We start from the raw sequence: 11,014 nt of genomic DNA on the forward strand, positions 1-11,014 counted from the left end.
CATCGTTGATGCATATAATTTAAAATGTGACCAGAGATCAATCATCGTATTTTTACGACGCGATTAAAAATTCTGAACGGAAAATTCGAGTTGATAAAATGTTTGAAAATCAATATCAATATTACAGGCATACAAAATATGAAACCCTATATTACATTAACGTGCTTATCTTTAACTTTTTTCAAAGTTACTTGCGTAACAATATCGACTTAAGGGTAACAATAATTCAGGTACGGATTGCTGAAGCTATATTAGGGTCCCTCTACTAATTGAAGTCGACAAAGCAACAACAAATTTTTAGCACGAAAGTTTAAATGTGATGCAGTATGCGGCATATGGTTTGGAGTATGCCCTTAAAACGGCAAGAGCTTGATTTTTCGACAAAGATCGCAAACATATTTTGACACCTGCTCTATGTCCACTTAACATGACTGATATTTGACAGCAATATAAAATTACCTTCTTTTAAAACAATAATTTTTGTTAAAATGGTTCATTGTACACAATTGTTTGAATATACATATATGTTGTTTCCTTGAAAAATATTATAACATAAAATTTACAATACTTCAAAGATGCCAATAACTTGTATACCTATAATTGAAAATTCAAATAAAAAAAAATAATTCATACTTATTTACAATGTATATACGTGTTGTAGGTTAAACTACAACTGATAATAAATTCTATCATCAATCGCGTAATCAACAATCTTCCTCACAACAAGTTCTGGAAAAGTATAGTCTACCACCTCGTCGATCACTTCCTCCAGTTCCAGCATGCAGCGATAGATGCTCAGTGCGTTCTCGAAAGCTCGTCGCACGTCCTTCGCGTACACCCTAAATCTTCTGAGTTTGCAGAGTTTGAAGTTATCGACGTTGAACCGCCGGTTCCGCATGTAGCGGACAATCTCGCGACGGCTTTTTACCAGGAGATCGAGAAACGTGAGGTTCTCGACGAACGTCGAGAAGCTCATCTTAAGGACGAGGTCGACGCATTTTTCGTACAAACTCCACAGCCAGTGCTTCTGCATCAATATCAGCTCGTCCATCAATTGGACCGAGCGCTGCAGACTAACCCTCTTCAGCGCCAGCGCCTTGATCATCGGCGCGGAGTTTATAACGTTCAGCTTGTCTCGGGGGATGCGGGCAAAAGCCGTTAGACCATGTTCGTCCTCGATGAGCATATCCGCGCCGGCGGAGAGAAGTAGTCGGACGCTTTCCCTGTAACACTTCGAGCAGGCTCTGTGCAGCGCCGTCCAACCTTCGTCGTTTCTCATATTAACGTCTGCGCCGTGTTCGAGCAGAGTCTTCAGCATTTCCGTAGAGCTGAATTGAGCCGCGATGTAGAGCGGGGATTCCCCCGACTGCGCCTGCGCATTCACGTTCGCGCCGTGCGCCAAGAAGAGCTTCACCTGGAAAATCGTTATACGGTATTTATTACGCCGGGGAATTAAGGGGGTCCGAAACCCAACTTTTTTACCGACCCAGTCGACTGAACGAGTGCACGGCAGAGAATGGCTTGAAACTAAAGAAGTAAAATGAATTATGAAAAACCAAGAGTTAGTTACCCGTCCTTTTATAAACAGCTAACGGTGTGCCAAGTTTCAAATAAAAATATTGAATATAATACGAAAATCGATTTTATTATTTTGCGTCAATATTTTTATTTAAAATTTGACACGGCGATAGATGTTTATAAAAGGAAGGGCAACTACTCTTGGTTTTTCATATAGTTCATTGTATTTGTTTAGTTTCAAGTAATTTTCTACCCAGCACTCGTACTCTGTGGGTAAAAGTTGGGTTTCGGACCCCCTTAATGTGATATCATAGGATGGAAAAAGCTCTTTCGCATACTCACCAATTCGTTATTATTTTCTCCCAAAGAGACTACAACGTGCAACGGCTGATACTCGTTTTCCAGCTGTATTTCCTCGAGCGAGGCGCCGTTCTCGATCAAGAATCTGGCTTGGCGAATAGCGCATTTCTCGGCCTTACCTCGGAAGAAGACTCGGTGCAGGGCGTTAGAGCCCCTGCTATCTTTGCTGTGAACGTCAGCGCCACGTTCGACCAGCAAGCGCAGCATCTCCTCGTCCTCTACGATGCCTCGGAGTGACAGAAGCAGTGGCGTTATGCCGAGGTGGTCCCTGATATTGGGGTCGACTCCCTTTTCGAGTATCATCTTCGTCAGCTCCACCCGGTTGTTGATCACCGCGTGGTGCAGAACGGTTCTCCCGTTGTGGTATCGAGTTCGCAGGTCGACGACGCCGAGCTCGTATGCCAGGCGGATAAGTCGTTCGCTCAAGGGAGAGTAGAAGAAGCAGAACATTATCTCGAAAAGCGTCTGATTCCTCATCAAGGGCTTATTGATGTCGGCGCCGGATCGCAGCAACAGCTCGGCCGACAGCGGGTATCTGCCTATGACTGCGATCTGCAGTAGCGACAAATTATCGTACTGTTCTCGCGGGTAAATTAGTTTACAACTGATCTCCTCTCGGAGCAGCTTGATTTCGGGATACTGATTGACTTTGGGAGAGCGTAGAAACTTCTTTTTCTGCTTGCTCTTGAAGCCATTGTCGCGGAAGATTTTGAGGAGAGTGTCGTAAAGCTTTTGGTCGTATGACTTCGTAGCTAATGATAACTTTTTCTCCTTAGTTGCCATTGTGTTTCGAACTCGCGCAGGTTTTGCTGGGGTAAATGGCTTTCGGGATCTGCTCCCGCGACGACAAGGGGCCCCTCGCCGATGCTACAGGTCACTTGCTAATGTCCTGGGGAAAATTAGAATATACTCGATTATGCGCCTTTATAGGGATCGGTAAAAGAGAAGACCAGTCCATATAACAAGCGGCCCTCTTTCCTTCTTATTTTTCGCTACTCCGCCTTAAGCGCAGTGTGCACCTAACCTTAGGGGGACTTTCCACACTGATGCGTTCTGCCTGCGCTGCGCTGTGTTCCTCTGGTAATGTATGTGTGTGTGTGTGTGTGTGTATATATATATATATATATATGTGTATATATGCAGGCACAAACTAAACGCATCAGTGTGGAAACTCCCTAGATGAGCTCAAGTACACGTGGTGTGGCGAAAATATGCTGAACCAAACTCTCTCCCTCTCCCTATAGGTACATAGACTTGGTATATAGAAGAACGGTCACGGGTTAAATTGAAGGGACGAAAACTTGGGGGGACAGGTATAGTGCGTTATAGGGCTTTCCTATGCAGTCTTTGGGGACAGCTATAGTGTAGTATAGGCTCTACGTGTATTTCAAAATGGGATATCCTTGCGCCAATACTGACCGTCCTTCTATATTCGTTGATAGAACGCAATACCTTTATTTAAAAAAAACGCGCGCGCGCACACACACACACACACGTAACTCTCAAACGCTAATCAAGAAATCAATAAACCGGTAAAAAAGGAAAACTAAATTTCTCTCACCCTCTGGACTGGTGCTCACCCGTATGCCGATCTCCGACGAAGTGACGCTACGGAAAGCGTCGCGACGACTCGTAATTTTTCTCCCACACAGAGTCCCTTTTCCGCTCCTCCTCCCCCGGCACGGCACTGCAGCGCGTTCACGCTTGATCTATTATGCTTCGTCGTCAGCGACGGACTTACGGGCCCTTATATATAATTTTTTAGTTAAACGTCATGGAAAATGGGTATCGCATACATTTTTAGTAAATATATACTTTTGAAAATATATCAACAAAAGTAAATGTGTAACAAGATACGATAAAACATTGCATGAAAAATGTAAGCAAATTTCATGAAGTGCGCCATTTTTCTTACATTGTATCACACTTTCTTCATTGGGTATACGTAATTTTTGAGACCAGTATGGTATTTATGACAAAAAGCAATTTGATTGACATAGGCAAAATTAGAATTTAACAAAATCAAAAATTTTTAGGGGACTTTGCCGTTTCGTTTCTCGATTGAAATGAATATTTATAATTTTTTTTTTTAATTTAAATAATGTTTTAAGATCAATTTCAATTTAGAATGCACGAAAATACATATTTGGAAAAAAAATTGCCGATCAACGCACTGAATTAATTATATTTATTCACGACTGAATTATAACAACCACTTTATTTTCTGAAAAGCGGGACTAAAGTAGCTTTTTATTTTCTCATTTGCTCCCCCATTTGCGGGAACTAAGACTTTATTCCTACAAATGCAAGAATAAAAGTTTAAAATTTTTAGAAAAAGTTTTTAAAAAATATAATTTTAAAAACAGAAAATCTTTTGTTTATAGTTAGTCTGCTGCTTTTGTAATACCGATATTACTTATTACATTTTTAGTAGTATGTATATGTACGTTATGTGAACCATTTGAATGTCTTTTAGAATTTTGTATATAAATTATCAAAACAAAAATAAAAGCTCATCCGTCTGTAAAAGATATGACGAAAGAATCATTACATATTTACATAAGTAAAAGAATATTTCCAAAACCATCGATTTGTCAATCCCGCCGGTACGCGAAAGAGATCCCCCCCCCCCCCCACCCTGCCCCCCAGTGAAGGCGCATACCAACTCTCGCCTCGCCACAACATCGCATCAGCAGCGCGCAGCAGAGCAGGCCAACTCTCGACTCGTCATCGTTTCCGGAAAATTCGTCGCGCCATAGGCAGACCAAGATGGCAGTAGCGCGCAGTTGTCTGTTTATTTACTACGCGTTATCTGGTGCATCATTCTGAGGCTAAGCTTATCCCTCTCGTCGTGTCTCTCCTGCGAGGCTCGGTGCGTACCCGCGCTCGAAGCGGAGCTGCACACTTCGTTCCACACGCGAGTATAGTACAGAAATCAACTTATCGAATATATAAGAGAAGCAAGAATTGTGGAGTAGCATTTTTCGACGATCTGGATCGTGCGTGTGTCCACAGTGTGTGACAGCGAGCGAGTCGCTCGGAAAACGGTCAAGGGCACGTCGTTGCTCCACGACTGCGGTCCCTCGAGTGTCTGCGAGAACTCGGTGCAGCGCGCGTTGGTGTGTCCGTGAGAGAGTCGACGGTAGGCCAGGAATCCCGAAGAATCGAGCGCAGTCCTAACCTAAAAAAAAGAGGAGTCTCGTTCAAGGCCTCTCGCGAACGGTTATGCGGAGACTCAGCGAGGAGATCTGCCCAAGTGGGACGACGAGGACCAGTGTACTGAGATGCTGCGCGGCTCGGAGCAGACCCTGAGCCCGGACGACGAGGCCGCGAGCGCCAGGATGGCCGAGGACGAGCTCCTGCTGCCCGCCAGCCTCGAGAAGCTCGAGATCGAGCACAGGCTGTCCGCGGGCTGCTGTTATCGCTGCACAAGGTCAGTAGTAGTACTTAGTATAGCGCGAGCCTTTCGAGTTTCGACGCTTTCTTTTGTTTACCGAGCTGCGCGCGTCTGCTCCGAAATACTTATGTTGGTGCAAGACTCCGCTCGCTGCTGACGTAGGAATTTTTTCCTCTGCTCGTTGGATCCCGCGGCTATGTGTATATTGTATAAGTATGGAGGATTTTCGGAGCTGACATTTAAAGGGACCAGTATGTAAACACTGCACCTGCTGCTGAGCTCCCTTGTTCTCATATTGTGCGATGCGATGTCAGCAACAAAGCCTGCTCGATACAAATGACACTTGGACTTGTTGACTATATTTATATTTTTTACTTGTTGATTTGTATCGTATGTCGTGAAGTTTTTGTTTCTTGCTCAGGCATCCGACAAGCCTTGTCTTTAAATAAACTGTTTGCACTGGCTCTTGGCAACTTCTCATAAAAAGACATGTTCTTTGTCGTCTAGTCCACAAGAAGTAATTATTGAAAGAGTTAATGCGTAAGCTAAATGCTTGAAACTGTTTTGTTTATTTTTTGATTCTATTTCATTTTGTTAAAAATGTAAAAGCAGGCTATATCACAGTATTACATTTGTTACAGTATGTAACTTAATGTTAATGTTTTGTGTACTTATCAATCTGTGAACAGATTTGAATTGTTTAGGAAATCATTATTCAATTTGCAAATTAGAATTGAAAACAGAGGCAAGTGAGAAAGTGTAAATAAGCACACATTGAAGAATTTGGCAAAATGCCAGACACGAAATGAGAAAACCCTAAAACTTTGTATTTTTGTTTTAAAAACCAAAAGCTTCATCATTTATGTATAAAATAATGTATTTTAATTTGCATTCCTGTGTCTACTATTCTAATATAATCACCTTCACTTTGAACTGAAGTAAATTATTGTATAACATTTTTATTCTTACACTTACAGAGCCAACAGAGATGAATCAAAAAAGGCAAACCCTTTTAGCCTTAACAGCAAACGTTCATCAAGACTTAAATCCTTGCCCAATAGGCCAACATCATCTGTTGAGAGTCCTAAGGGCATTAAAACGACAGATCACTCCAAGGTGTCCAAGAGGGTTCAAAGAATAACACCTTCTCGGCTGGATAAACTAAAAAAGAACTCTATTATCAGAGAAGCCGTCCTCAAGCTTCGCAGTTCCGATCCTACATGCCTGAGTGATAATCATGCTAGTACTCTTCTTGAAGAGGCTTGCAAACTCAGTATTTCCCAGTAAGCATCAAATGTTGCACATATTAACTTATGATTATTGCAATTTTTGTATACTCACATATATGTGATTCCAGGAAATCTAACACGTTTGGCCATGGCTCAGTGACTAAAGACTTCAAATCTCTCAATATCAGCCCCAATTCCAGACAGGTCAAGGATGATGCCAGTATCTCCGAGGAGTACGAGGCAAACAGTTTTCAACGAGCTCGAAGCAATACAATGCCCAGTCTAAAAAGGACCAGTGGGCAGGCATCTGATGCACAGAACTCATCTGGCAATGGACAGCAGCCATCAAGTTCAAATACCTGTTCAGTGCAAGCGCGAATATCGCCGCCTCCTTGTGATGTGACCATTGATGAGCTTGCCAGTTATTTTGAAGAATTTGTTCATATTCCAAAGAAGATGTCACACATGGCTGAGATGATGTACATTTAATTATTCTCTCATAAAGTGCTATCTTATTGAGAATTAGCTTCAACGAGTTCTTTTTAATTTGAATGCATTGCTAGATATTACTAAAGCTTATACTGGCTCTGCAAGTATTATTCAGGGGGCTAATAATTACTATAATTCATCAGCACTTTATTTAATGCGTTCAATTTCAATCTGTCATTTCAATTTAGCTATAAAATTACAACTGCAAACGTTAAGATTGAAAATGTGTGTTTTCAATGCTTTTAAAATTTATGAGAAATCAACGTTGGTTTTAGTAAGTCAAGAAAAATTAATTAAATGTTATTTAGTAAGTGATAAATGGAACTAAGCATTGGATAAACTATACAGAAATCAAAGTTCGATGGCGTAACGTTTCTTTATGAATCTTTTAACTATGATTTTTGAAAACTAATTTTCTTGAATCAGTTATAGAGTTTTGTCAATCGTTTAACAAGAAAACAAGTATGATTAACTTTTTTAGTTATGAATTTACTAAAATAAGTTTATGATAATCTTGAGTCTTGAGTTTTCGAATTTGATGTTTATTTAATCTAAGCTAAAATTAAAAAGAATTAGGTATATTGGTGTTCAAACCAAGTATGAACAATATTGGAAGATAAACTATAGAGGTGCTGTAAAACTAATGCTGCATAACCAGTAAAAGGTCACAAATACACACGCGTTTGAGCAGCGCGCGCGTATTCATCAACTAAATGAACTCATAAATACACGTACCCAAACATATACATACATTTACACAAACTCGCACACGTGCATTCACACATACGCGCACGTTAATCTTGTACTGAAACTACTGGAAGGATCTGTCTCTCGTTCATAAACTACATAATCGCTATAAGTTTAATTTTTTGGTACCTAAATTATCTAATATAGATTAAAGTAAAAGTTTAGTAAGCAGGTTTTGGTTTTATTAACTATTACTTGTGTTCTGAATATAATTATAATGTACTTCTTATTTTTTAACGTTGTTAGTTAAAGCTCCGATAATCAATTTTATCAAGACTGTATGCATACCTTCTATTAATGCAGCGATTTTTCGACTTCATTTTTATATTAACTATAATTTTGCAGTCGTGTTCGATAGCTGGACTACAAAAACATGTAAATATATGTTGACCACAAAACAATCAAACAGAGTTTCTTATATATGTATACAATACAACTACGTATTCCAGGTTCTTTACGCATTAGTAACTTTTTGAAAGCTTCATGTAATACTTTTCATTGTTTCAGAATTTTTAATCGGTTATTATTGTCATATTATACGAATGTTTTTTTTCGTACAGTCCTGTATATATTCGATATTATGAGAATCAGTAAAGAATAAACTTTATAAATGCAAACCTAAAATCCTTTGCGTACCTCTTTCTAAACAACGATAACCAATAATCTATTTTCAGATGAAAAATTTGAGTTGTCGATCCATCTCGTATGCTATTTACAACGTCGCTGTAAAACTAAAACAAGAAATATATGGTATATTTTTTTTATGAAGGAATAAGGTATGGATAAAATTTGAAATGAACAAGATATGCATTTTCAGACTTATGATACATAATATATTTATCTCCATATGCGTATAATAATTATATATTATTACAAAATAATAGATAATTACTTAATATATAAACAAAACTTTGGTACATAAACAATGACGACATCATATCAATGTTATTAATTGAACCCTTAACCAACTTGATTATTCAAAGGTTTCTTCGTAGAAAAGAAAGTAAAAAGATAACGGCAATATTTCTTGTCGATGCGGCGCATCTCAATTTTTTTCACATAATAATAATGTATGCACGCGCCGCACACATAGACGTCCCCACGAGCGCACACACGAAAGTCAAGAGCACATTAAAAAACATGCACTGCAGTGTCGCCGAGAGAAATGAGGAAATGCTGAAAAATCAATAAGCTTTCCCCTATCAGTAAAACTACTTACATCGCAACGGAAAAGACGAAGCGCACAACGAAATGTTCGTAATACATGGAAATTATGCCTCTTTGTGCAAGCTTTTTTCTCATCGTCTTTCATTTTTTTGGGCAAAAGCAATCAATGATTCATTTTTCATATTGTTTAGTGTCAGAGTCAATCTTAAGTTTTATTTTCAAAAAATCTCATGATCAAATATATTTGTATTTCGTTCATTAGAAATCATTTTGTCAAAGAGAAATATATCCAAAACAGTTATAATGTCGACGCGTATATTACGCCGCAGCTATAGCTAAAACGGTAGATTTCCTGAAGCAACGAAAGATGTAGACCGACGCTACTTTCAATGACTCATCGTCCGTTCACCTCGCCCCGTAAATTCGTAATTCACAATTTGAGGTCTGCCACTATATCACAGATTTGTCGCGAAATTTCTCCTGAGCTCAACCTATACAAAATACTACGAATTTTCAAATATTTTTTTCTTTCTCAGCACTAGCAGAAAAGGGGCGATTCTGTTGTCAAGTATTAAGTTATAAATGATAACGTACGTCCATACATCAGATATTCGAAGGATGATAATAATTAAATTTGCTTACATACATTTAAATATATATATATATATATATATATATATATATATGTATGTATTCCAAGATTTAAAAAAAAGGAAAAGTTTGTTTTGCGATTATTTGTCGATATTTTCTTACGACGTGTTGTCGCAGTCTATGCATCGCAGTAATTCTTAAGTACTGGGTGTTAGGATACGATATGCTCGGAAAAGAATCAATTGCTTTACGACAAATTTAACCGATATAATCTCTTTTCGTCTGTTGCCCTAAAAATTGTACACTTACACTCTACTGCAATAAATATAATACTCCTTAAATTATGTATACATAATTAATATAGAAAAAAGGCTGGCATCTGCCTTGTTTACGATTTAACGGAGAGCGACGAAACGACTCGACGAATTCATCTTTATGCAGACCTTTACTTGTTACTTTTTCTTGTGCCTATGGCTGCTCGCAGAGGAAAAGATAATTGACGCGAAATAAATAAGTAGTCAAAACGTACGTCGCAATGTCGAGAGAACTAGTCCCATTATAAATTATATTCGCCTCTATATTTAGGGTTCAGCGTACGTGAAAGTCAAGTTGGTAAAAATAGACACTAGATTTAAAATGGTATATCTTTTTTGGAAAAACCTACCACCCGGATGGATTTACGTTGTATGCCAAAGCTGATGGTGCGAGACATTGGCTTGAAACGAGGCGATTTTTAGAAGCATAGATTTTTTAACTATTACTGTAAACTAGTGACCTACAAAAAATGAACACTAGTCACATATCTAACGTTGGTTGGGTGGCTCTTACGAGAAGAAGTCGAATTGAGGAGGGAATCGATAAAGTAAACCTATGCAACAATGCTTCCAAGAGCGAGTCTTTGGAGAGGTAAAGGTGCCTTCTCCGGAAAGTTTAGAGCTCATCAACAACAATCGTTAAACATTTGCCTCGCTGCGACTTCGATAAAAATATCACTAATAATCCACGTAATAAATTCGCTATGTTTATTTGGCTCGAGCAAAAATAGTCATTATTTCTTATCATCTTTTTTTCTTTAATTTGATAAATTCGTCGTTGCCCAACTAACATTTCTTTCAGGAAAAAGCGGAAAAGTTGTCTCCAACAGGAGAAAAAGGACTCAATACAATCATAATTATATAAGAGATAGTATGAACAGTCGATATTTTCATAAAATAACTTCGACTTGTTTGAATTTGCACCTAAGTTTCAAGAGCTAACGTACGCAATTATATACTTCGATATGGCTCTGGGACAGAAATGCGATAATACTTTATTACTATTTGCGATCGATGTGAAATTTAGCATATTCAAGAACTTTAAGAGCATCATACTGCCTATCTCTGTGCATAATAAACCAATTCCCGACTGACGCTTTATTACCCTTCAATAGGCCTATTTTATAAAAAGTATTGTATTCTTTTTCTAGTTCTAAAATATTTCATAATGATAGCGACACAAATAAAGATATTCTTCTTAA

The 11,014-nt window shown here is 38.6% G+C and overlaps 2 protein-coding genes across 3 annotated transcripts; one reads left to right on the forward strand and one right to left on the reverse strand.

The window, feature by feature from the left end:
- Positions 1 to 17: 17 nt before the first annotated feature.
- LOC103315483 (ankyrin-1-like) lies at positions 18 to 4,618 on the reverse strand. 2 transcript variants are annotated; one of them, XM_008204594.3, is made up of 4 exons: positions 4,541 to 4,618; positions 3,459 to 3,624; positions 1,861 to 2,767; positions 18 to 1,414 (listed from the first exon to the last, which is right to left on the reverse strand). In XM_008204594.3, the coding sequence occupies exons 3-4, from the start codon at positions 2,659 to 2,661 to the stop codon at positions 668 to 670; spliced, it is 1,548 nt and encodes a 515-aa protein (XP_008202816.1). In that variant the 5' UTR covers positions 2,662 to 2,767; positions 3,459 to 3,624; positions 4,541 to 4,618; the 3' UTR covers positions 18 to 667. The 2 variants fall into 2 exon arrangements, with proteins under 2 accessions (XP_008202816.1, XP_008202805.1); XM_008204583.3 differs by having other exon boundaries at positions 3,440 to 3,624.
- On the forward strand, positions 4,537 to 8,364 carry LOC100678791 (oxidative stress-responsive serine-rich protein 1). The gene is made up of 3 exons (XM_031932662.2): positions 4,537 to 5,311; positions 6,253 to 6,558; positions 6,633 to 8,364. Exons 1-3 carry the CDS (start codon positions 5,163 to 5,165, stop codon positions 6,991 to 6,993), a joined length of 816 nt encoding a protein of 271 aa, XP_031788522.1. The 5' UTR covers positions 4,537 to 5,162; the 3' UTR covers positions 6,994 to 8,364.
- The last annotated feature ends 2,650 nt before the right edge of the window (positions 8,365 to 11,014 follow it).

This window comes from Nasonia vitripennis, chromosome 5 (assembly GCF_009193385.2).
Source record: "Nasonia vitripennis strain AsymCx chromosome 5, Nvit_psr_1.1, whole genome shotgun sequence".
Taxonomy (NCBI): Eukaryota; Metazoa; Arthropoda; class Insecta; order Hymenoptera; family Pteromalidae; genus Nasonia; species Nasonia vitripennis.

Excerpts from the sequence above, each read along its gene's own strand:
- LOC103315483 (XM_008204594.3), bottom strand. The coding sequence starts at position 2,661 with ATGGCAACTAAGGAGAAAAAGTTATCATTAGCTACGAAGTCATACGAC. Across the intron at positions 1,415-1,860 it reads GAGAAAATAATAACGAATTG|GTGAAGCTCTTCTTGGCGCA; the intron begins GTGAGTATGCGA and ends ACGATTTTCCAG.
- LOC100678791 (XM_031932662.2), top strand. The coding sequence starts at position 5,163 with ATGCTGCGCGGCTCGGAGCAGACCCTGAGCCCGGACGACGAGGCCGCG. Across the intron at positions 5,312-6,252 it reads TGCTGTTATCGCTGCACAAG|AGCCAACAGAGATGAATCAA; the intron begins GTCAGTAGTAGT and ends TTACACTTACAG. Across the intron at positions 6,559-6,632 it reads TGCAAACTCAGTATTTCCCA|GAAATCTAACACGTTTGGCC; the intron begins GTAAGCATCAAA and ends ATGTGATTCCAG.